Raw genomic sequence first — 27,108 nt, forward strand, 5'->3', positions numbered from 1 at the left:
ATGGCTTTTCTAAGAGGTTGCAAAAGCTTAAAAAGCATATGGGGCAGAGAGAGAGAACTGACAGTTTCTGCAGCTTTGAGGAGGCCAAACTTTCTGCCTTTCAAGTCACCCTATATAAGCAGAGTTAAGAAGGGGTGGAGAGAGGGGCATGCTTCACACCGGTGGCAAGAGCATCAGTTTTTCTAGTTTTACAGGCTTTAACGAGCTTTAGAGAGTTGTAGAAATTGATACCTTAGCTTATTCACATGGATTAAACTTTGGCTCTGCTGGTAGTGTAATCATGCCGTTTGCATAATGGTGAACTCATGAGAGAAGCCAGGCTAATTCTTATTTAACACTGAGCTGTCCCACTGAGTTCAGCCTTCTTTTCTGTCTTAGTGTTTGATGACTTTCCAGGAAATAAGGGGATAGCAGGCACTTTTAATATTAGTGCTGTTTTAAAGCACTTACCTTGTTATGTAGTTCATCTTACAAAATTTTAGAAAGCATTGAACCTCTTCGTAGTCATTATCATATGCTTTCTGGCTGTAATATCAACCTGCGTCAGCTCCCTCTTCTTCCCCCTCTCTGTCTTCTACAATTAAAAACAATGAAGAAAATACTCTTCTCTGAATATTATTGAACTCAACCTGACAGTTCTCCAAGTTCAGTGTGTTTCACAGATGTTGGTCCTCAAGTAAGAGTATGTTCCAGTCAGTCTCAAAGTGGAGGATCCCAGTTGGTCTTAGCATGATGAACAGATACCAAGTGAAAAGCATTCTCGTGGACAGCCCTGGTCCCAGCCTGAAACAGCTGCCGATAGCCAGAAGGGCACATGTGGGAACACGGATGAGCAGATGAAATCAGTTCTATGCCTGCTGACTACTATAGATGCTGTGCAAGGACAAGCATGTGTTGCACTGACATGGCTTAGACATGGCAAAGGTTTAGGTGAGACAATTTTAATAATAGATGATGGTTTGGATCTGAAAGGAGAGCTCAAACAACAGAGCTTCTTGTTGGCTGTAGAAGGGCCCAGGGTCTAATGGTGAAGACCAGTAATAAAAGGAATTTAAGTAGGACTTAGGATTCTTCATCTTGTGAATACAGGTTGCTGAGCTATTTTGGAGTTGCGATTTGGTATTAGGTATAAGGCTCAGAAAAGGAGGAACACACCAGTTTCTCGGGAGGGCTTATGATTCAGGAGAGAAGGGGTCTAAGAGCTTGCTTTATTTCTGGAACATCAAGGGATATGATAAAGATTGGTTCAAAAAATTAGGTCATTAATAGCATAAGTGATCTGGCTAAGTTCAGTCCTGTGCTGAAGTTGCCATTTAATGATGACGAGAGGCCTTTGCTGACATCTCTCAATGGTTTTCCTTTTAGAAGGAATTTTCTCTTCCCTGTTTTTAGATAAAGTTGCATTGAGATTATTTGCAACCAGTCTGCTCTTTTTTTTTTTGGTATCTGGGAAAATAGTGCATCTGAGAGATACCTTCCTTTGTTGAAAGGAGACACGGAGTTTCTCTGGTGCAATAACTTGTATACCACAGGACGAACACAGTGTTTGCATTTGTTCCAGGCGGCTGTTCTGTAAAATGGTGAACACTGCATCTACTGGGGGAATTAAAAGATGGGTTAGAATTAAATAGACCTTTCTCCTTTGGCCCTGCCTCAGGGAAATGAACATTCCTTAGCACGTGCTGTGATGGGAGCCACAAGGACACGGAAAGCCTATGCTCTGTCTCCTAGGTCATGCTCAAATTTAGGAGAGTAACTACTGGAAAGAGGAGAAGGGGTTTCCTTGGTGGGATATTGTTCAGGCCTCTGTATATTTGTTTTTGACTAGTTGTCCTGATAAGACAACTCAGAATGTGATGTCCACTAACCATGGTTTTTTTAAAGTGTAGTTAACAGAAATAAAATTAACTTGCAAGTCAAGATTTTTAATGCACGGACGTTTGTGAGATTAGGCATCTATCTCGATACCAGTGTTTTCCCCAGAAATCTTCCTGTGCAACAGAAGTCGCACAGGTATTTGATGTTTGTTTGTTCCACGTGTGTGTTTTCCTTGTCTTTAGACCTAAATACAACATCTGAGTTCTCTGGTATTCAAATCAACAAAAAGCAACTGGTTTGCACCTTCATGCTGTTAAATCTATTGTTTACTTTCTTCCCCTGTCCAGGCATTTTGCTTCTCGGACTCTTCCTTCTACCTTCTGGATATTTCTTGAGCAAGCTGATAATCTTTAGGTATCTCTATTTCTTTACCTTTCTCTTTTCATTTCAGTTTCAAACAGTACTAGCCACATAAGACAAAATTCTCACTGTTCTCTGCATAACGTGAAAGTCCCCTATTTGGAACCAAATTTCAGCCAATCTGTTAAATACTATTGATTTTTGTTAAAGATTTCCAGTAGCAGCACTGGGGCATTAACTGGCTTTTACTACTCTGTTTATTGAGAGAATACGCCAGCTAATTACTGGACGAAGTAGGTCTTAACAGCACAAAAGATGTAGTTGTTAATTCCAGCCATTGTCATTGGAGGTGGGGGAATGTTTTTTCCAGGTGTACAACTTTCCAGTTATTACAGTTCAGGACCTTGAATTTGACCATAGTTTCTGCTTTATATTCCTATATCCTGTTGCTTCTTTTTTCCAAGGATTGCTGAACTGTATTTGTAGCGATACTTGTCTATTCAACAGCAGCTGGAAAAGAGACAGCGCTACAAGTGAACAGCTATGCACAAGTGAGACAGAAGATGGCAGGAAATTGTGTGACTGGAGGGAAAGGGGTAAAAGGGTTTCATTTCCCCAGATGAGAAGAAAGACAAAATAGAGGCCAGGCATCTGGGCTTTTTGGTTGTAAGACCATGACAAAATAACAGCATCGTGGCACTATAGATCAATAATGCAGCTTCATCTAAAATTCTGTACATCTGTGGTGTGGTTGTCTAGATGCAGAACAATAATATGAGAGTACAAAGACAACTCAGTTGTCCTGAGAAAAAAATATCTGTTTCAAATATTGTATCTAATAAATCAAAAGAAGTGGTGGTACAGAGACATCAAATAATGAGTGGTATGTAGTTGATAAATTAGGCACTCTTTTCATTCTTGTCCATGATAGAAGAGCAAGGATACAGCCAAAGAAATGGAAATGCAGATGCTTAAGCTGTTTCACAGTCAAGTCTCTAGTTTGTTTTACAGTTGAAATACTTTCAGCTAAACGTAATTCATCAGTTGTGAGCACTTGCCGTGGAATTAGTGTTCGTACAGTTGTGCGGGTTTTTTTATGCAGTAAATTTTTGGGCCTGTGGCCAAAACATGTTTGTTCAAGAAGTGTAGAGTGGCTTCTCCTCCCCTCTGCTTGTGAAGGTAATTTTTAAACAATAAGTTACCAAGTTAAGAACTGGAAACAATACACGTGATCAGTTGCAGTGAATGATGAGTAAGTGGAATGTTCATTGTAATGAATACTGATTGTGTTCAATTCATGGGTAACCTGTAAGCCAGAGTTTTTCCCTACGAATTATTTCATGGACAACGGCTAATAACTAACACATTCAGGAGAAATTGTGGTTGAATCAGACACAGTTTAGAATGAAAAAAGAGTGAAGTTCATTGACTGGCTACACACCCTAGAGTAGTTTTTTATCAACACCATTTAGTTTTATTCATGTAGTGATACTGTTTTCTCCTGGCATCTCCTGTGGCAGAAGTTTTAATGAAATGAGTGACAGACTTCATCTGTGTTCTTCAGCCTTCTGTGCTGCTGTGGGGTTTGAATTTAACATTTGTTTTATCACCCTCATAATTAAGTTCGTGTTTCAGAATAGCTTTTTTATGCTGAGATAATGTGCGGAATTTGTAGGGTATGTGTGCTCATTTTGGTCACTAGGTAAAATTGGCACCAGTGGTTTAGTATTGCAAATAGTTGAATTAGTGGGTATAACCCTAGGACATGGAGCTGTGGGGTTAGGGCGCAAAGAAGTCAAAGCCTTTGTGTGGTGAACAAAGCATCACTGTATCTGAACAAGAACGCAGAGAGATTTGTCCCTACTTTGTCACACAAAAATCAACAATCTGGCAATATAAACACCAATAACAAATAATTCTTCTAAAAATAGAGTATAAACATCTGTGGTAGGGAGTCAATGTGTGAAAGGCAAGAAATATGCAAGGTGGAAAAAATTTTGGGATTCTGGGCTGTTTATGTTGTTTGTGCAACTTCAAGCTATGTGGTTGTAATAGCCAGCAAAATAAAAGTGCTTCATGGCTTTAAGCACTATTCTAGCAATTTTCTCTGACCTTATCCAGTAAAATGTATTTCTCTATCTGATTGCTCCAGAATTACTGCTTTTAAGAATCAAGAAGCAGAAGTGATTGCCAGGTCTTCACTGAAACCTTATAAAGAAAGTTTCTGGCACATAGTGGACGAGCAATACTGTTGAAAGCAGATATGACAGAGCTGTGTAGTCCATGTAATTGACTAAAAATTTCAGTCGCTTAGTTCCGATATTTATTCTTTGTTTGTGAAGTGGCACTGAGGAAAGGTTTTTAATTCGTTCAGTCTAGTTCCCCAGCCTGATGAGAGAGCCTATTGTGTAGCAACTGGATGAAACCTTCCCCATCCTGAACCCTTGTTCTTCAGCTGCCAAGAGCCACATTTTGCAAGTTTGGTGGGGTCCTTTGCTTTTTCCTGTGCTGGTTAGTCACTCTCTTGGCATGAAATTAGCAGTGAAGTCCTGGAGGGGTAGCAGTCTTGCTGACTTGTTTTTATACATGCCATCTAGGATTACCTCTGCTGAAAATAACTAGTAACCAAAAGCCACATTGTATAAAAGTTGAAAATACTTTCTTAAATAATTCTTAAAGCTTAAACTCAGCAATAACTAATCAGTTTGATTTCTAATAACTATTTTCAAAATCCACAAAAACCTAGTGGCAAATGATCTTGGCAAAGGCAGGCTGAAGTTCATCTTCCCTGAACATCACTGCTTCCCAGCCCCTGCTCCTGACTTTTTGCTTTGCGTCAGTCTTGCTGTACGGAGCAGAACAGGGAAGAGCTTCCTCTTGAGATTTGTGGCAGAGGTTTTTTCTTAATTAACTGGCAGAGAGACTGCCTCAGAGTGACAGACAGTACCTTCTTCAGTCCCCAAATGAGTGGTGTTAATTTCCTGCAAAATACAGGGGAACATATTCCCATCAGTATGTCCACACAGCTCTCACTGATGCTAATGAGAGCTGGGTGCTTCTGTCAAAGGGGAAATTGCTGTCTGTGTGCCAGGGCTGCATCCCCAGTCAGTGAATGGTGGAATTGCATCGTCTCACTGGTTCTTTTTTGATGCATCATGTCTTTCAGCTTCAAGTTTTTTTTCTTCTGTTGCTATAGCTATCCTAAGCCAAGTTTTCCTAAAACCACAGAATAATCTAGTATCAGTTTTGTTGGCATACCACATGAAATGCCCTGAAGTTGGGATTTCTGGGAAAATAGCAGAGAGAATTTTGGCAGGTCAAACTGGTTCTTCTGGACTTGCTCAAAAATAGTAGTGAATTTGTTTCATGTGGACAGCTGTTTGTCTGAAAGTTTCCTTTAGCACAGTATGAAAGTGATTCAGCCCCCTAGTCCATCACTCAAAATCTCTGCTACCGTCCAAGACACTCAAAGGAATGACATTTACAGTTCTAATTGATAGCCACTGTTTTGACAGGCAAACAGATTTCTCCTCCCAGTGGCTTCATGCAGTTGGCCTCCAGCAGACCTTACCATTAGCGCAATTCTACTGAAAAGAATATACAGGCTAATAATAAATCTGTAGGGAAGGATGTTAACTGCAAACTACTACGTCTAATTAGTAATGTACAATAGCCAAGGCCAGGAAGAGAAGGTATTATTTATCAGAAGGACTGATTTTGACAGTTTAAAAATGCAAACCCGTCCATTATTTATTATGCCGAAACACATCTTTCAAAATACAGTATATGTAACTCCACTCCTATTTTGGCATTGTTTTGAATGTTACTGTTTTGTAAAAATGCCAGCTGTAGTAGAGGCACAGAGGTGGAATTTGTGATGCTTCAATCTTAGAATTCATTGTGAAACCTAAAACCAAGTCATCTTAGATTTTCTCTTACCTTTAAAACCTCTGTGTGCTATCTCTTCAGAGTTCAGAGTTTCTCAAGCACTCTGAGCATTGCAGAGCTCAAATACAGGCTAATGCATCCCGCTGAGAAAGACTGGAGACCATTTTTGGTAGCTCAGCTGCTGTAGAGATCTCTGCATATCTCTACTGCATATTGCTGCGCAGTGTCTCGGAGGCAAGCATGCTGGTTCCCAAGACACATTCCTTTCATGCAGTCTCCAGCAGAAATCTCCAGGAAGAGGTATTTCTGTAGCAGTGCCGCAGAAGAGCTTATGAAAGGAGTGTGGAGCAAGGAGGGGGAGAGGGAGTGTGTTAGGAAAGAAGACGGAATTGAATGAGGAGAGAACTTAAAGGAGATGGGGGGGAAACAGTCAAGGGGAAAAGGCATCACAGCAAACTGCTTGGAAAATGAGGCAGGTAGATATGCAGTGATAATGTAATCATAGCTCTGAGGTGATCAGTAGAGAAAGAACAGGACCTTTTAAACTGGGCAAGTCTTTTTTACCCTTTGTGCCTCAGTTTCTTCATTTGTAGAAGGGATATGATGATTTATGGTCAACATTAATTGATCGTTAGAGAGTCACTACATTCCCATAGAGAATGGAGCTTTCATGAAGGCTGGGCTGTTGTCTCAGTTGTAACATAGGGGAGTCCTCTGTATTCCTGTTATTTTTCAAGGGTCGTGTTTTTCTTGGAGATCTCGTTGGAACCTGCAATGAGCAGTTTCACTGCATGAAAGTCAGATAAGCCCCAACAAATCCCCACTGTGGCATGTAAGGGGAGGAAGGCATGTGGTTTAGTTGAGGAGGTGAGTACTGCAGTGGTGAGATGATTAGCAAGTTTGACACCTTGAAGTATCATGACTCGGAGGGCAAATGTAGCAGGTTTTCAGTTTTGTTTTGCAAATGTCGTGTATTTGATTTACCTTGCGAGTTTTGTATCTGCAGTTCTGATAATGTCACAGTTGCACGTTCTTCTTCCATAGCCAAGAGGGCTGAGCGAAAAGTTTTGTAGTGCGAGTGGAGATTCTCATATAGTGCCTCAGTAGCTGAAATGCTAGGAAAAGTACCAAGTACCATGAGAATTACGAGAAAAATGAAAAGTCCTTCCCCTTATAAACACGCATAATACATACATATACTGTACATACATATATAGTTGATACTTTAGTGAATTCTGACGTCATGTGGCTCGTAGTAAGGGGGAGAGACACAACAGATGAGGAGAAAGCATGAAACGGAGAAGAAACAACTCAGCAGCCTGTTCCTGTCAAGTCTGGCACCCAAAGAGCTATTTTTAGCTCCCTTCAGTTGGTCTTTTCCCCATCCCACCTTCAGTTACCTGCAGAGGGCTGACTGCTGGTGCTGGTGGGACACGGAGGCATGCTGGCTCTCACTTGAGTGCAGAATTTCCAAACCCACATCTAAGAAAACCACAAACTCAGCCAGTAGTTCCGAAGCGGCAGCTGGCAATATCTGCAGGGTGCACAGGGAGTCAGTGTCTCCTGCTTGGTCATGCTTGACTGAACCTTAGAGGAATAGGTTCAGTCAGAAACTGCATTTATCTTTTTCCTGCATGACCGAGAATAATAAATTCCTGGAAAAAATTAGTAGGTAGCCTGTCTGCTTTGCTTTTTCTTTAATTTTAGTGGAGAGATGAGAAAATGTGTGATCATGAAATGGGAATTCAGAAAGCGAAGTCAAGTGCTTAGTACTTTGGTCCTTTACTTTGCTTTGAGTATGGAGTTACCATGCCCAAGACATGGGTGTGATTGTCATGTTCCCCTGGGGTTGGCAGGTTGGCATTTGCAGACTCCGTACAGAGTAGGCATGGCTATGTTTCTGTGCATTGGCTGGGATAGAATTAGTATTCAGTTCAGAAGAAATTACTTGGCTGAAGAGTGGAACCGAGAGGGGAAAATGGCTGATGCTCTAGGAAAGCAGGGAAACACAAGAATATATGGGAATAATTCCGTACTTGGGTGGAGGGTAATTCCACAGTCTGGTAGACAAGCAGGCAGAGCTTGTTGCATTGGATGGATTATAAATCAAGTTTTTTCCTTCTTCTCATCAAGCTGTAAATCACAGCAGTGCTCTGTTACTGTAGTTTTTTCTTTCTTCATGTGTGTGATGTGGGACGCAGAATTCTTGCTCTGGTGACCAAAAAGACCAGCAACGTGGTCATCAGATGACTGAAGCATCACTTCATGGGAACAGATGCATAGCTGCCATTCCAGCATCACGATTTCCCTGATCAGATAGTAAAGGTGGTGACCCCTTTTCATAAACTCTATCTCCAACACTCAGACTACCTCAGCATGTTTTCTAAAAATAACTTCCTTGAAGTATGAAGGATGACTCTTCATAGCTGTCTTGTGTTGTCTATATTTACATAGTAGCCGATGAGAGTTAGTCCATGCCATTGATTCAGTAGATGGACTTTGTGGTTTTGCAGCAACCACTTCTAACTCAGATGGCCCAAGTCTTAGGGTACCATCACGTTCCTTGCTTTTTGTCTTTGTTCATTTCATATGCTGCAGAAGTAAGATTTCATATGTGGTTCAGCTGGACAGAACTGCTCCACTGGTAAGGATTTGCTAGTACCTCATTATTAGAATGAGTTACAGTAACTTATTTCTACCTAAATTAAGAGCAAGTTCCACATTTAAAAAATCAGAATATGGGGCTCAGAGGCTTAGGGAAGATGATGGATGAGAATATTTTTGTTTTGGTGATTATTTAGATTGCCTTTGTTCTGCCATTTCTAGGCAGAAGAGCAACCTCTTGCATTTCACATGGCAAACAGCCTCCAGTCTTTTATCTGGTACTGAAACACAGGTGATGTCAAAGACAATGATACCAGCAATGAAGATTTTCTTTTACTGCTGTCCAAATGGTTGATACTCTCAAAGTAAACTTCCCTGTGTAATTTAGGGTTTCTATTTGACATTTTGTTTCTGCATGTGACCCTCTCTATTGAAGATATGGGTTATTTACCTGTGAGGTGTTACAGCTAGCAGCTTCTCGGATTTGGTGCTGGGAATTGTTTCATTAGCCCTTAAGTCTGTGAACAAAGTGATGATCCAAGCATTAATACAAATGTGATTAACTGTCTTTTCTCAGCTTTGTTTGCTTTGTTCTACTGATGCCTACAAGTTACATAATGAGTAGCATGTAGAGGGTATGCATTAAAGGCAGTTCCCCGTTGTAGCAGGGTTCATCACAAATTTATTTTCCTTTTAGCAAAACTTCAGTGGGGAAAAAAATTGCACTGTTGATTTATTTTGAATGAACTCCTGGAAGGCTTACTAAGTATGCCACGTGGAAAGCTCCTTGAAGTGCTGAGGGTTAATACTCTCTGCTCTTAATTCAAATTCCAGATAAATATGGTTTCAGCTTTGATCCTATCTGGACTAATTCTTTGTCACTGTACTAATTAATTCAGTATGCTGCAGAAAATATGCTAATTTGGGCATCAAAGAAATAAACGGGTGGGGGAGGTTGTGTTTAATCAGAGTTGTTAAAAAGACAAGTTTTACTCCTAATTGACTGTATCTGGAAGCTCAGTCGTTTTAGTCTACCTCCAGCTGCCTGATACAGTAAACTTTTTTTTAAAAAAAAAAAAAAGGCAGTTGTTCACTTAATGTTGACATAACAGGAGCAACATATATTGGTGTTAACAATGTGGATTGCTTTATATTTGCATTTTCTGCATAACTTTCTCTTTTCCTGCTGACCATAATCAGATTAACTCTGATCACAGCATTAGAATAATGTGGATTATCTCCCAAAATAATTTGAGAATGGCTAAGTATGAGGATACTCACATTCATGAAATTTGGGTACATTTGCAAAATACAAATAATAATTGTAGCATGGGACTTTTTAACAAACTGTTGCATGCCTCCGTTGATATAATAAATCAGAGGTTAGGTCATTTTTCCCTTTCCATGGGAGCTGTTTTTGATTGCCTGCGCTGCCCTGTTGTTCCATACGGAAAGTTGCTGCCCTCGCTGCCTGGCTTTCGCTTGGTGCTGCCCTGGGAGCGAGCCCCAGCGGGCAGGAGAGCAGGGAGGCACCGGGCTAGCTGCCTAACTCTCCTGCGAGCGAGCCTCACCAAATCTAGTTAAAAGCAGATTTTTGCCTTTGCTTGTCCAAATCTCTTTCCAACTTAGCAAAGAGGGCAAAGCTTTGTCATGAGGAGGTCTTGCTGCAATAGGTCTCACACACTGGGGTGTCTCGGTGTTGCTGGAGCTGAATCCTCCACAGAGGGAATAAATCCACTCCTTGGGAGCAGGGGGCTGGCAGTGGGGCAAGGAAGGGCGATGCTCACCCCTCCTGGCTCACAGGCCCCCACGCAGAGCTGCCCTTTTACCACAAGTTTCACTCGTGTCATGGAGATACTTTCATCTGCTTGGATATTGGGAAAGATTTGAGCAGCGTTGCCCAGCCCTTGCTGTGTGTGCTCCGTTCTCAAAACAGCGAAACTTGTTTTACCAAAACATGTTCTCTTCTCTCTGGTTTTTTTTCAGCTGTTGTGAAACTCTTGGTCCCACTGGTGTAATACTCAACAGCATACTTCTACCCAATAAGTAAACATTTAATAACAAACCTTTTGGGTATTTAGAGAGCCACTAAAAATGTAAAAGATGTATTTCATTAATGCTGCTATTAACATAAATGTAAAATGAGCCTGGCCTGTAATCACCAACAAGTCTGAATCACTAAGGATCTTTGTGGCAATGTTTAATACTCGGTAAAAGTGTATGTATGAAAGCGATTAATCAAAGCACAGCACTGTTTCTAGAGTATTTCTTCTGCTGTAAAGCTGAGTGATAACTTAAAACACACAGCAGTAGTGGCAGTTAATAAGCTTTTTATAGTCCCTGTGTGGACCTGAAAATCATACCTTATTAGTATCTTTATCTTTCTTGCTCACTCATTCATTCTTACTCACATTTAAATTTCATTTTAAGGGTTATTTCTAGTCTTTCATAAGGGAGCTGCTTTAATAATCTCAGCATTTTTCACCATTTGCCGTGAAATGACTGGGAGCCAGAGCTTTTGTTATATGTACTTTACAAATCACTCTGTTTTTTTACAGATCATTTCTGGAGATGTCAAGATTTTATGACATTGTTAGGCTTTGTATCTTTCTTGACGGTGTCATAGGCCCGCTTGAATTACTTCCCCACAGATGTTTGCAATTCCACTATGTACCCTGTTAGCTGCAGTGACACCTACTGATCTAGGGCAACTGAAATGACCAAGAAATCCAAATTGCAGAATTTAGCCAGCAAGCTGCTTAGGGTTCCACCCACCAGATGTTTCTCCTGCTTAGAAGTCTGGGACTTTATAGACCTGCCTGCTTTTTAATCCTTGAAGCAAATATCAACACATTTGAGATCTGGAAGCTCACGGCTCCACACGGAAATAAAGTGTTGCCATGACCACAGCTTTCGGTCTTGGGTAAGACGTTTATCCCAAGTATAACAGAGCAGGCCTATAGGAGGTTTGTTTTAATTTTTATCCCTTGGAAGCCTTGAAAAGAAGCATACACATGCTTTATTTTTAAATGTTGTTATAGCAAATAGAATGGTAATAAATACTGCCAGATGACAACACACCATTTGGTATTCAGAGACTTCATTCATTTAATGCTTCTAAGGGGAAAAATTTTAGTAATTTGCACGGCACCCTTTGAAATTAATAGAAATAAGGTAGTTCCTCACTCTTGCACAGCATGTTTTCAACTGTTGCATATGGGCTTTTCCCATAAGGATGAAACACACTGAGGTCTGATCACATCAAGAAAATCCCTTTGTGCTTTTGTTTACAGGGGGACTATGCTCTGAGTAGTTGGAATATTACTTTTCTCAACTGAAAAGTATACTAAGGTTATTAGGGCTTTAACTTCTTTAACAGTACTTTTCAGGCATTTACAGTGGATAGTCAGAGAACTGAGGCAGTCACTCAACTTGGGAAGATATGGATTGACTTCCTTACTGTCATTATGATTACAGTTGGCTTCATTTGACATAAATTGATTATAGATGGTTACAGAATAGCAGAATACAGCTGATCCGTTTGTTTTCAGGTCTTCTAGTTATGTTTGTCCATTTGTTATGTAAGGTTTTCAGATAAAAATTGTATCTGGTATTAAGCTGAAGAGAATTTTGCTGTGCACAGTATAGCAAAACAGACGTAAAGATGTCTGCCATTTATTTTTCACTTTGGTTTTTTTTTCATTCTGTTTTTTCGTTTGTTATTATTTTTTCACTAATGTTTTTATTCTTCTGACAATAGTATTAATATGGAAGGTAGATTTTACCACAATCCAATTATTTGTTGCCTGGAGAACTGGAAACTTCAAATCCTAAAGCCATTCAGTTCTCATAGAATTTTAATGTGGATTTGATTAACTTCAGAGTATAATTTTGACAGTAGATTTTATCCTGTCCTTCTTGAAATCAGTGGAGGGCTTCACACTGATATCAGTGAGAACACGATCAATCCCATTTGGGCAGCAGGTACTCTTCTGTGTTTTTTGTTCCTATAAGCAGTGGAGAACAATTAAGTCTGTAGTGACAAACCCATGCAAAATTACAATGGGTGGAAGTTAATTTCATCATTGGAAGCCCATGGCAATTAAAACGCATGAGTGAGCAGACTACAAATTTTAGGACAGGGTGTATAAATTCAGGCAAAAAATTCATGTACAAATTCAGTCTACTGTATATTGCTTTTCTTAACAGTGTTAAATTTTTGCTGCTTTTATTTTGTAATGTTTGTGCAAGATTTTTGTTGAGCTGAAAAACATATTACAATAATAATAAAAGAGAATGGATTTTTATGGTATAGCAATGTGCAAAAGAGGCCAAAAATCTGAACATTTCCCTAGCCTGGAGCTATATGCTGTATACTTAATGTTAACAGGTAAAAATTGTAAGCCTGCACAAATCCCATCTGAAGCCAAAAATAATTTTAAAAAAAGTTGTTTTCATCAAGACCAACTCAATATTCCCAAGTTATAATTACACTGGAACTTGCCAATTTTCTGGCAAGAGCAGCTCTACCAGAAAACAGCACTATTTTTGCTGAGAGTTGTCATGTTGGCAGCTATTACAATCAAAATTGTCACTTTATTTTCTTTAAAATGTATTTCCCTAGTAAGCAAGAAATAAAACCTAGACTTGAAAGGGACGTATGCTAAAGATATGGGGTTTTTTTTTTACATTTCTTTCGAGTATGCTACATATCCAGCTTCAACTCCCTACAGCAATACAGAATGCCCAGGAATAATGTTTTCAGAATCAATACATACTACAGTCGAACATGAGACTCCACAAACCCATAATTGCAACTGTGGGAGAAAAGCAGGCAGCCTGAATACCAGAGTTGCGTTATGACCAAGATGCAAGTGCTAATACAGCCTCTCTGGAGAAAACTGCCAGGAGACCTTCCCAGCATGTGCAAGTGTTAGAAAGCCAGGGGTGTTTCAGGTGCGGGCTGCTGGTGCGCATCCCTGGGTGCATCATTGTTTGGCTGCCTGACATCTCTGTAGAGAGCAATATATGTGGAGTTTCATCTAGCTTTTCTTTTTCGCCTGGATCATCTTCTGTCTGTGAGCCCTTCTCACTTTGTATCTTCTCTGTACATACAACCTCTGTCTCCTGTGTTTCCCGACTGCCGCCTTCACTGCCACCACCCACCTCTGTCGGGGTTTGTGGCTCCACAGTCTCTTGGGGCTGCTAGAACTAAGAAAGCAGCAGTGGAATCAGTGTACCGCTCTATAATCAGGAAAAGCAAAAGCAAGGAAAGTATCTCCTGTCTTTCTGGAAGAAATGAGTAAGAACCATAAAAAAAGAAATGAAGATTGTTTGTAGGTGGGGTGTATGTCTATTTTGATCAAAGGATCCCTCAAAGAATGTAAGATACCATCTATCTCTATTGCTGCACATAAGAAAAAGGAAGAGAAAACCATGCACTAAGACTCTTCCTACTGTCCAGCACAGTCCATGGCAGAGACACGATAAAGCATCTCATGTTACTACCTGTAGTATTCACCCTTTTTCTCATTAGCACCACACGCTACATGTCTGTCTCTCACACCCATCATTCCTTTTCTAACTAAGTTCTTACTGTCTGGAAGACTTGCTGCAGAGTGCCTAAGAACTTTATTTCACCACAAGCTCAAAATCACTGATTAAATTCACAAAAAATTTGGATCATTAACTTATGAGCCTGACAGAGTATTTGCAAGATTACTGCTTTGGTCAGAGGAGAAACCTAAATTCAATGATTTACAGCTTAAGTATATGCACAGTAGTTCAGCTATTCCACTTGAGGCAGTTTGGGCTGACGCGAAGAATAAAAAGGGTGAAAGAAAGATCACCAGGGCAGTGCTGCGGATTTTCACAGAAGAGTTTGCAGTTTTGAGTCAGAGTAATTAGTTTGCAATATGGTATATTTAATGAAGAAATCATTACTTTTCTTTACATTGTTGTCATGCGTGCAAGGACATGCTGATTTCCATGGGAAGACACAGATTGATCCTTTACTTACTTGTGCAACTGAGCACTTCAAATTGGGGAAGAGGAGGGGAGGTTTTGATACTTTTTGGCCCGTAATTCATGAGCATTCTTGACATATTTGACCCCGGTATTTGTCTAGCTCCGTCAAAAATGAAATGTATTTCACCAGTTCGGTCACCTTTTGTAGTCTGCATAAAGCAGACTTACATTGTGCATATTTGCACAATGTATACAACAGTGGACCCACAAACTGACCAGGGTCTCTGGAGGACTTTCACAGCATAAATATTACATGATAGTATATTACTAGGTAGAAAGAAAAACTCAGAAATACTTTAAAAAAGGTCTCTTATGAACTGTTTAGTTTGTACCCTTAGAATACAGCAAGGTTTTATTCTTTACAATTGGGTCTTCATTTAAACAAAGAACAAATCCTTAAATTAAGGCCAGACACGAATGAGAGACGATAGTTACTGATAAGAGTAGAACACATTGTCCAGCCTGGGTGCTGACACCACAGCTGCTGCAGATTACTTTCAGAGAGCTGTTCTGTGGTAAGAACCACTTTCAGCCACTTAAAAAAGTGCCGTATTAATAGTTCAGCGCTGCAGTGCCATGCGTTTCAGGTTTGGTGGGGCTTTTCAACATTGTTTCAAGCAATAGGTTTTGCAAGTACAGGATCTAAATCAGTTTATAGTCAGTCTTACCTATTGTGTATGTCCCATTTAATACTGATAACTTATTTTGCAGTGTGGGAAGTTTTATGAGTGACTAGGATAAAAACAGTGTTTTGATTGCCCAAGATTTCTGTGGTTTATGATAGATAAGTACTGTTTTTTTCTTCTGGTTGTTATTTCCTCCTGACTCCTTTGTTGATATCTTAAACAGATTTGGAAAGAAAAAAGAAGATAAAAGTGGGAAAACAGATCAGAAGGGCAATCCAAAGCAAGGCATACTTAAAGAGGAGGAGCTGGAGAAAATGAAAGATGAACGTGAAAGGTGAGTAAATGGTGGCAGCATCTTTGCTCATCAGATGAAAATCTTCAAAGCAAGGGATTGTTCGAAGGGACAAGACAGCCAGCCTGGCTGGAGATGTCCCATACCATGCCTGCGGGCAGTCAGGTCCAGGCAATGCAGAGCTTTAGGCCGGTCTCCTAGCCAAGTCGGGGCTGCTGTATGACAGGACCTTGTCTGTCTCCTGTGTTTTCTGAGTTCTCCTCAACGTGAGCTGGCAATGTGTGCTTGCAGCCCAGAAGGTCAACCGCATCCTGGGCTGCATCAGAAGCAGCGTGGCCAGCAGGGCGAGGGAGGGGATTCTGCCCCTTTACTCCGCTCTCGTGAGAGCCCACCTGGAGTACTGCATCCAGCTCTGGAGCCTCCAGCAGAAGAACAACATGGATGTGTTGGAGCAGGTCCAGAGGAGGGCCACGAAGATGATCAGAGGGCTGGAGCACCTCTCCTATGATGACAGGCTGAGGGAGTTGGGGCTGTTCTGCCTGGAGAAGAAAAGGCTCCGGGGTGACCTTATAGCAGCCTTCCAGTAGTTAAAGGGGGCCTACAAGAAAGCTGGAGAGTGACTTTTTACAAGGACTTGGAGTGATAGGACAAGGGGTCACGGCTTTGAACTGAGAGAGGGTAGGTTTAGACTGGATATAAGAGATAAATTCTTTACTCTGAGGGTGGTAAGGCACTGGAACAGGTTGCCCAGAGAAGCTGTGGCTGCCCCCTCCCTGGCAGTGCTCAAGGCCTGGCTGGATGGAGCTCTGAGCAACCTGGTCTAGTGGAAGATGTCCCGGCTCATGGCAGGGGAGTTGGAACCAGATGATCTTTAAGGTCCCTTCCAACCTTTACCATTCTATGATTCTGTGATTCTCTGGGGATCTGAATAGCAGCTAGCAAACTTCTGCTAAGCTCATGAAGACCAGTTCCTTCAAAACCTGCTTCACCTCTGCGCATTCCCAAGACCAGCTGGCTTAGTGATCTTTTTTCTCTGCTTCTCTAAAGCAAGAACCTCCTCAATTCTCTCCTGACAGCCTCTCTGTTTTCCTGGCTGTGCCATCAAATGGTAGTTTTGTACTTAGGTATGTTCTTTTCTGCACAGCATTCGCTGGTTAGCTACGTGTTGCAGAAATATCTACTCAGCAAATGCTGAGTGTGCCAAGAGACAGCAGGAATAAAGCAGGTTCAAATGTTTAATATCAGTCAGAAGAAGCAGGGTCTGCAAGCAGTGGGGTGGATGAGATAGGCGAGGCAAGAAGCTGGTCAGTGTGTGTCAGCTGTGAATTGCCATATTTCTGAGGTAAGGCTCCGAGACTGAAAGGAACCACCAATGTGAATAAGCCCAGTTCTCTGTCTTGTTCATAAAATGCTCTTTTTTTTTTGTGCCCAATCTTAGCAATTTTGTTATCTTTCCAGACATAGAAAATTTATAGTTTTCTGCTTTCCCCCATGTCTGCCCTTTGGGAACTGGGGACAGTTTGTAAGTGCTGACAAGGCTCAGCAAACTCTTCTCTCCTCTTCTCCAACTCATCCAGGTGTACTTCATGATATGCTGAGGAAGCTCTGTGTTTCCCTCTGATGGCTGCTATCAGAAAAGTTAAAGAGCCCATAGTTGCTGGCTCTCAAGAAGTGTCTGCAGTTGCTGTAAAAGTTTCCAAGTTGTAGTAATACGGGTTTTGAGGGCATGGGGAAAGCTTTCAAAGGTCTCTCTCCTTCACTTGGAGCATCCTGCCCCTGGGAAATGGAATGGAAGCAAATATGGTTCCTTTTGGGCAGACAGGATCTTTCCACACAGGCCAGCCTTTGTGATGCTGGACCATGCCCAGGGAAAAAACACCTTGTTTTCATTCGAGTCATGCAGTGCATGGTCAGCCATAAAAGTGGTAGCTAATGGGTTTGATGGGGAAAAGAAATAAATCCAAACCACAACCCTTGAAGTCTGCTGCTACTATTTACTGTTTTAAAAACTATCAAGGTATCCGGTTGCTACAGTGGTGCTACTGGATATGCTTAGCCAGTGTTTAAGTATTTAGTTCATCTGAGTTAAGTAGTGTCAGGAAAAACTTTGTACCATTTGTTTTAAAATTTCTGTGCCGTGTCCTTGATTTTGCCAGATTGATGAGTGCCTTTATTTTAAACTGCTGACTCCCAGTTTGGATACTGGCAATTTGAGAGGTATGTGTCCTTCATTTTAAAGAAGCCAGTGTCTTTTATTAGGACCCTGGCAAGCTAAGAAGCATGTATCCCATCTGTTAAAGGGCCAGTGTCATTTACTAAAATGTTGGCAGGCTGCAAGGAATGAACCCTTCTGTCTAGAGATCCAACGTTCCTATTGGACACAAGATAATTGTTCTTAATATTTCTTTAGCGTTGTATGCTTTTCTTAAATTACGGTCACTGATTGACAGTAACTTGGTAAGGCTGCATTAGAAACTGGCAGCTCAATGTCTTCATCATTCTGGTTTCTCTAGTAATGATTTCAGTTTTGACCTGGAAGAGTTTGTGACTGAAATGGAGAACAGCAGGTGTGTTGAGAAGTGGATGAACCAAGATGATATTTTTAACTCACTTACTTGATTCTTCTTCTCTAATGCACAAGAATAGAAATACCACACTTCTTTATCAGGTAATACATCTTATATGTTCAGGGGATTAAAATTAAAAAATCAAAATAAAAAAAACAGAAGGGGAGCAAAGAAATTTTCCCTACATTGTCCCCAAAGCAATGCAACACATGCTGTGAAAACAGGCAATCCGCTTCAGCTTGCTAAATGAACTAAGCATGGCTGTATGTGTTTGCCCACAGAAGACTATCTACAGGCTAACTACTGAACCCTTGTTGAGTTGTTCATGAAACAGAATAGCCTTTGTCTTTCATAGAGGGAAATTATGTAAGGAATCTAGTTCTCATATGTGGGTAAGAACTGTTTGGGAAATTGATTAAAATCAGTGGAAGAAAACATTACCTGACTTGAAGGTAATTCAGTCCTTTTGCTTAGTTGTTGACTGTTCACCTAGTGATGATGCTGAGTAAGACAGTAAAGACAAGTTTTATAGCTCTGTCCCAAGATTTAGTAATTCTATAATGTAATTCAAGTCGAAGATTTTAATGCACATATTGGCAGAGAAAACCTCGTGGCACATCCACACCATAGATCATCTGCTTCTATGACTTCACTAGCTGCAATCCTGCATACTTGGGCTCATATTATAAAATCAAGTTTCACTGAAACTTACTAGAGCATAGGCATATTTTCAGTTATGTTCTTGTTGAGAGTGAAATATGTTAAAACTACTAGGGATGTAATAGTATAACAGACTGCAGAACTGTTGATAGAAATGTAACATGTTATGTCCTCTGATACCTGTGAACAAATCCTGTGTTTAACAGCTTGAACAAAATACAAATTGCTTTTCTATCATTTAACCTTTTTAGAATTAACTTTAACGTGAACCTGATTTTATCTTTCCAAGATTAGCTGTATAAATAATTCTTGTTCAGATCCTCAATCCATTAATGACAATCTTAAAGTCAGTTTTTCTGCTTAGAATTCAGTTTTCTTAAATGCTGACTGCCTAAATATTTTATGATCTGTCGTACTAACTGGTACTATGATTTTTCATCTGACTTTTTTTCCAGAGGCCGAGCTGTCCATTTTGGACGTTAGTGGAAGAGGTCAGAGTAGTTGATTTTTTGGCTGGATGTGACAGCATTAATGATCAAGTGCATTTCAGCATCTTAGGCAGCTGTGGACCTCGTATGGGTTTGGATGTTGGTTTTGCATGCGATATATGCTTGGCAGCTCTCCAAAAAACAGAATACTGTTCCAAGAGCTCAGCTGAGAAGTATTTTTCAGTAGGAAGTGTATTTCCAGTTTACAGGGGTAGGCGGTCTCTCAGACTATTGCAAAGAGTTTTTTGATTACTATTGGATAGGTACTGTAATATCTCACAGAATACCAGGGGATAGGTCTGCTGTGAAGGATGCAGCCTGCTTCCAGAAATTTTGACAACATTTACAGACATGCAGAAATGTCAGATGTGTTCACTGCACAATTATGGGTTGGCTGTGCAGTGCGAACCCAGTGACTTTGGCTCTGAGAGGAAACATCAGGTCTTACGTAGGTGTGCAGCATGAGTGTAAGTCCATCATGCTGAGAATAGGCTGGATTTCCTGATTGTACAGAGAAGGAATTGTACAGTGTATGCGCAACAAGTCTGGCACATCCAGAATGTGTTAGAGCTAGTAGGCGTATGCAGACAGAGTATGCAGCACTCACTCTGTAGTGCAGATGCTTCCCAAAAGGATTGGACTTGCTTGCACATTGGTCCTTAGCATAGATTTGCCTGGCAACCCTTTCTATGGGCTGCCAAGTTTCAGATTTGAGCCTTAAAACGTGAATATAAATTTAGTATTTCTCTAGCCTCGTAATTCCTATTTCCATTTCACATTGTCCTGTTCTCAGTTTTCAGTACAGCTCTCTCTGCTGCCTTGTAGCTGCGGTTCTCTGAAGCAGCTCCACATCCTGCAATGAAATGCTGACATCATTAGTTTTTTTACTTCTTGTATTCCCTAGCAATCCCCACCAAGATCAAGGTCTCATTGTGCTCATTGCTGTTCGGGAAGCTTTGGCCTGACCCCTAACACTTACAGTTGAGGTAGAAGAGAGAAAATCTGGCAGGAAAAGTAAAAGCATCCTGCGGGTGGGAATCTGACATGCAGGCAGTGCAGCTGCTTGTCCAGGTTCCTAAAAAGTCCCTGTCAGGCTAGGAATTTGTTCCAGACCTCATCCCTAGGCTTCCTTTCTTTTCAAAGCCCAGTACTACATTATATGACTGGTACCTCTGCAGGCTTCAACTGGTTAGCAGGAACTTGGGATGTTAGGCATTCCTTGTTTAGTGATAGCCTTGTCTGGGTCCAGTTGAATATGAAGTCAGCACCTCCTCTGAATTTCTCTATTTTCTGCTTCTCTCTTTACCTGCCTTCGCTTTCTTTGTGCCACAGCAATACAATGTCACTGAAACTTGACTGGAGAAAGTCAGAAGTTTATGACACGGATAGCTGAGGAGAACAGACTTCGCTGGCGTTACCGTTCTCTGAGGTGGTGGTTTGTCCTTCCTGACACAAGTCAAGTGGTTTATTGGACTGAGGCCCTATTTTAAATAAACTCATGACTTTGTTCATACTTCTAAGAGTTTGGCAGTAATAAAGCATGTGGTCCAAAGGTCTAGAATCTACCCATAAAAGGAAAAAACAAATGCTGTTTCTGAGATTTATTTTGATCAAGTGACTCAATTCTGTATTTTTAGTGTGTTCTGTGTAAATTACTCAGAATTTATCATTTTAACAACAAGACGTTCACTACATTATTAAATACTGGAAGAGATCCTCTTTTCTTTCCCTCGAAACAATATCTCTCTTCCTCCTTTCCTCCATCTTTTTCCCACTCGTTTGGGCTTGCTTTTTAATTTTCTAACATTTGAAAATTGTAAACTAAACTATATAAATATATTAGGCATTTGAGTTTTACACATAATAATTTGTTTGCCTTTCAAATGCAAATAAAGTGACTATCAATTGAAAGAAAACTAGTTTTTCCTGTTTGTTTGGGATTATTTTACTGGAATATTCCTACTGAGACCAAAGTTTCTCTTCCAGCAGAGTTGAACATTTCATTGACATTAGAATAAAATTTCACAAGATGAAGCACCTTGTTGAAAACAGGATGATTTTAAAACGTAGCGTATGAGCTGGTGAATAAGGAGGTGCTTTATGTAAAAAATAATACTCTGCACTTAGTAGTCGTAGTTTGTTGTTTTGTTCAAGCAGTCTTGGTTTTGTAGTCTTCATTGGAATTGAGAAATTTTTTTTAATCATACTATGTTTTTGAGCAGAGTGGTTGAGAAGCAGAAGGAACATCTGGCCCTTACTTTCTGAACGTCTGAGCTGAATGCTTTAGTTACAGTGAATCTGAAATTTGGGTAAATAGTTTCAGCTTTTGTATTAAAGATTGAATTTCCTTTACTTTTTAGAAACCTTCCAGCGATCGAAGACAGCTTCTCTCTTGTCTTATCAGCTATGATGCTTGTTGCCTGTTCCCATAGTTAAAAAATCAATCCGTATGTTTTTGATATTTGGCAAACAGACCTTTAATTTTGCAGCTGCAAGATCCCTATATGAAGGGAATGCATCTTAAAGAAACAACTTTTAGAGACGACTTACATATGAGAGAATACTTACAAGTGAAACGCCATTCCATTTCTGTCAGCATTTGTTTCATTATATTTAATTACAGACAATTTGTGTGTTACTGGAAATCAAAATGAAAACAAGAATAGCTGCATGCGCAGTATGGTAAAAAGCCAAATTGTTTTGAATCAAAAGTTGAAACTCAGACTATTAGAAAAGTGAAAGTGTAGTTTTTGAATGCGTAGTACATCTTAAAGCGCGCTCATACACGCACACGTTGTTACTGACCCCATGTAGCTTTTGTGCCCGAGTTATCCACTTGCCAAGTCTAAAGTGTTGTTACGGCTGTTTATAGTTCATATTGATCTCCGATAAAATGTTGGTAATTGCTCTTCTCACTATTAAGCTCTGTGCTAAACCGCGTGTTTTGGGGACTCCTGAGCCTATGCATCATTATTTATTAAGGGTTAATCCAACATGGTGTATCTGTTCATTGAGTATTCCTGACTTTGCAGCACAGCTACGTCCTGTGGTTTAGACACAATAAAGTGTTGGATGTGATCCCAGTTTTAATACTCCCAATTTATTATAACCATTGAACGCTGATCAGATCATGGATTGGATTGGATCCCAGTTTTTTAAATGTCCCAATTTATTGCTGGCTTGCAACACTGATAAGAATACATATTTGATTAAGGCTTCAGTTTTCAAAAATTCCAGTTAATTACTTTTAGATTCTTATTAGATCATAGCCATGTAGTATGGTATGTTGAAGTTATGAAAAAATTACTGGATGATGTTGCACAGGTCAAGGTCATGGTTTCATTTTGTGCTGACAGTATGAAGTTATCAGATTTCTGTTTATTACTGTGGCAGCATTTGCACTGGACAGGAGGACGGATTAATCCCAACCCATTGATTCTGAATGATTCTCGTTTTGGGTCTGCTGCTCTGCATACCAGAATCTGTAATAAAAGCCTACCACTGAACACTGAGAGATGGGTGTTTGGTTATGAGTAGCTGAGTAGACAGCTCCCACCTGCCTTTCACGCGTTGTGATGTGGCTTTTAGAACGAAATTTTTGAGCTGCTTCATATGGCTAATCCACTTCTGGAGAACATTTTTTAGGACAACATTAGGCTGAGACTTGATCCCAGATTGTCCTAGCTCAAAAATTTTAAGAATTGAGGAGAACAGAATTAGCCCTTTAATTATCACAGTACTATTCCAGGTATTGGAGACTGCTGGCAAGAGCACTTTTCAGGTGTCATAGCTGTGCCCTCTCAGTTTAAGCACCAAAATTCTCATCTAAGCTATTTAGCGTCCTTGGTTTGCGCTTCATTGAGGCACTGGTTTCACTTTGCTCTGGAGACCGGTTTTGAAAAGCTGTGCCACCTGCCCACCTACAAGGTCAGAGCAGCTCGAGGGCAATGGCCTGGCTCTTTCTTGCATAAATGGGCCAATGTGTGGTTCTTTCCTGTATATACAAGAGTTTTATTACTTAATGTTTTGTAAAATGACACTCTAAAACAGAAATACTGCTGTTAGAAACTTTTACAGGCCAAACTAATGCAGTGAAACTAGCCAGGGTGCTAGCCAACCTGGGTAATAGAGTGCTTTCTAGGAAACAGACTAGTCTGGCCTGGGGACTTCTTTGATGCAGTACTGAATGTAGGTCAGCTCTTGCCTAACCCAAAATCAATAAGGGCATAAGAATGACTTGGAAGCTGCATTTCATTCCTTGCCCTTCCATATGTGATTTGTGACAGTCTATCATAAATCTTTGGCATGCACTTTGAAGTAGTGCCACAGCACAGCATTCCTGTTCTCACTCCCTTACCAACGGAGGGAAAAAAGGAGAATACAATTCGTGGGGTTAGACAGACAGACAGGCAGGCAGGAAATTGTATTGCGTGTGTAATTCTCCGTAGTGAGCTTAAACCAAAATAACTGAAAGTCTTAAAGCTTTGTCTGTTCAAAGTTGAATTTTCCTTTCTAATCTTGGTCTGTTGATTAGAAACATCCTATCAATCCCAGACTAACAGATGGAGACTGTTCCTGTTCTTGAACAGAGAGATTCTGTTCAATAGGTTCCAGGTTCGATGTCGTATGTGTAGAACAAAGAAATGTGCATGGAATATCATATCACATGGAGCTAGGCTTGCTCTGTCCACTGCTAGGATTTCATTCAAACAAAGGCATAACGTTTATGCAGTTGCAGAGATGGTTGTGTGAACTGGTGAGGTCGCATTTGCTGAGGGGAGCTGCGAGTGTCTATGCGGGAGGGCTTCCAAGAAGACCCACTTAGTGACGCAGGCGGCCCCGGGGACTGAGTAGGTGTCAGTCTTCCCGGGCCTGTTCTGAGCTGTGTTACTGCATGTGGTTGTGGATGCTGGGTTTTCATGAGGTGTTAAATTAATGTGGTGTCTTCCCATGGTCATTACAGTGTCTCTGGTGTTTCTCTTAAGACAGTGTTACAATCCTCAGTGGTTTTGACTGATGTCCACTACAGCGGTTGCTGGAGCTGAGCTAGTCAGTGGCAATGAGTAAGCTCCTAGACTGATATCTCTGTCCCCCATAGTTTTTCTGCAGGTATACTGCAGTTACTTTACAGTTGTTCACTGTTTCTCTGATTAACTTCTCGGGAATAATTTGCTTGATGTTTTGCTTGGAGACGTGAATCTGTGGCTTTGACTGCAGTTGGTGTTATTTCCATTCCTGACGTTAAGTTCTGAATTACTAAAATATAAGCAAAGTAAAATCCTCCTTTCTGGGAGTGTTCTGTTACTTTGATTCTCTTTTTGTGATTATTTGTTCCAGAATGAGTTAATGTTATCAAAAGCAACTCAGATATGATTAGCACAGCACCTTGCTTACCTTATTAACGGGAAAGTACAAATAACAGCAGCCTGAGAATTCCTTTAAATCAGCATTGAGAACTAGGCCTGCAACTTACTTATGGTCTGCAAAGTCCCTGCAGGCTCAGGGCCATTTTGCAGGAGGAGCTTGGAGCTCTTAAAGGCATCAGAACGTCTCAGGTGAAAGATGCCGAAGTAATTTTGACAAACTTGGAATGATTCCACTATCTAATCCACGTTGTCACAAAACAAGGAAGATCCTGTTGACAGGAGGCTGAGCAACCTGATCTGTGCAGTCAGCCTTGCTTTCAGCAGGAGGTTGAGCAGGGTGACCTGCAGAGGGTTCCTTCCAACCCAATTTTTTCTCATATTGTCACTTCAAAAAATAACTCGGGATAGTCGCAAGTAAAGAAAATTACAAATGTAGTAAAAATACAGAATAAAATATACTTGGCTTTCCAGTAGTTGGTTTTCCATAATCTGCTGCATTTCACTTAGTGTACAACTAATGTGGACAAAAGAGAGACAGAAAAACTTCCTCAGATATAACAGCAAGGGTAAAATCCTGTGCTCATTGAAGTTCATGGGGTGGGGGAAAATACACTAACCTCATTAGAGCCAGGATTTTCTTCAGGGGGCAGGATCCTGTGTAAGTTGGTAATGACTCCCTGTCACCTCTGAAACAAATGGACGGACATTAAGACCTCAGTCTTGTCTATCCAAAGCTCACACTCCTCATTTTGTGAAATGAAAAGGCTATGTTTCATCTTCAGTTTGTCAGAATCTTAAATTTTAAGGTCAGTGTAGCTCTGTCTCCTTCTTACGTTTTTTTTTTTTCCTCTGTTTCTTTACTTACAGCCCTCCGAAGGCAGCTTCTTTGGTCAGTTCAGCTTTATACGGTATGGGGTCGTTATCTAGAACAGGCAATATTGTATGTTTAGCCCTGGTGGTTTTTACTGTTGGGCCAGTTAATGCTGTTACAAGATCTATCTTGTTTCACCCAAGTTACAGTCTCTGACTCCCTTGAATTTGTGACTTGCCTTTTCTATTTCCGAGACTGTTTCTGTTCTTGTTTACAATCACAGATACTAATTATGGGGGAGAAGATGTTCAAATCCAGCACAATAGAATGAACTGGAATGAAGAAACACTTGCATAGCTTATGGGGAAGATGTTTTCCACAAATATGCCTCCAGTAGAATACCCTGAAAGTTAATACTAAATTAGATATTGTTTGAGTCTTGATGAGTCCATATCAGATGTTCTCAATTTACTGGCAAGAGGTGGCTTTTTTTTTTTAAGCTGTGAGACTTGCTGCCTCTAGAGTTTTCCTAGGTGGTGGTTGAAAAAATGCAAATGAGTCTTTTCCTGATAAAAGATGCAGGTTTGAATAAGATTGTTAATGTTGTTATAAACCATGCCTGTCTGAAAAACTATTATGAAATAAAATTAAAAGCACTGTACTGAAATTATCTCCTCAGATATTCAAGTGAAGTATACCCATTCCCATCAGTGATTATGGTTTATGAATATCTGAAGGCAGGATGTATTCAGTCCAGTATTATGTAAATGAATGAAAATACAAGATTTTAGTTACGAAAATATATTTTGCAAGCAGCTAGAAAGGAATTAAAACATTAAACCCAATGGAAATCTAAGTGACCTCCTGCAGAAATAGGCTGCCTTCCTCTAGACAACCCATTATTCAATATATGTATGAATTAGGTAAATGAGAGACAAAAGTAGAAATGTTATGTAAAATCACAGTTGAAGTATTAAGATACTAAATCAGATGTAAATTGAGTAATCATTGCAGTATGTAGATCTTGGGGAGAGTCACATGAGTGGGGAAAAAAGCAGTGCAGCGGCTTTTATTTTGCTGTTCACAAGGAGCAACTGAATGAGTGGAAGAATGTTTAGCATCTCGATGATATCAAAAGACTTAAAGGATCAGGAGTTTACGTATACCTCAAAATGAATGTGCGCACGCTTGCTTACCTGCTCTTACTCTGCTCCTCTTATTGCGAACAGAAAGACCTGTGGTTCTGTTTCTGTTACACATTTTGTCTTTGCTTGTTATTCATTCTTCTGCCCCAGGGAACATCTTTCATTAGCTTAACCAGCATCTTGCTCATTCATATACCTGTTTGTGCTTCCACAAAGTCTATTGCTTTTAATATACCGTCAAGAAATGTTGCTGTATTCATCTGAAGTGTAAAACAAGGTCCCTTTGTGAAATAAGCTGGCTTGGTCAGCAACTGGATTTTCTGTCCTATGTTTGACTATTTAGATAGGCACGTTAGGCTCAAACCACATCATTCTTTGTGCTCTTCTCAGTACTAAGCACACAGTCAGTGCAAGATAAATAAAAAAATGTTGCATCACTTTTACGTGTTCACTGGA

At 40.3% G+C, this 27,108-nt stretch overlaps 1 protein-coding gene across 5 annotated transcripts in view; it reads left to right on the top strand.

Moving 5' to 3' along the window:
* PARD3B (par-3 family cell polarity regulator beta) overlaps nucleotides 1-27,108 on the top strand; it is a 433,237-nt gene that overhangs the window by 316,290 nt on the left and 89,839 nt on the right. For all 5 annotated transcript variants that reach the window (XM_075430672.1, XM_075430673.1, XM_075430677.1 and 2 more), the window contains one exon: nucleotides 15,547-15,657. In XM_075430672.1, the coding sequence (XP_075286787.1) occupies nucleotides 15,547-15,657 (111 nt within the window). The remainder of the gene's footprint in view (nucleotides 1-15,546; nucleotides 15,658-27,108) is intronic.

This window comes from Opisthocomus hoazin, chromosome 9, assembly GCF_030867145.1.
Source record: "Opisthocomus hoazin isolate bOpiHoa1 chromosome 9, bOpiHoa1.hap1, whole genome shotgun sequence".
NCBI classification, from domain to species: Eukaryota; Metazoa; Chordata; class Aves; order Opisthocomiformes; family Opisthocomidae; genus Opisthocomus; species Opisthocomus hoazin.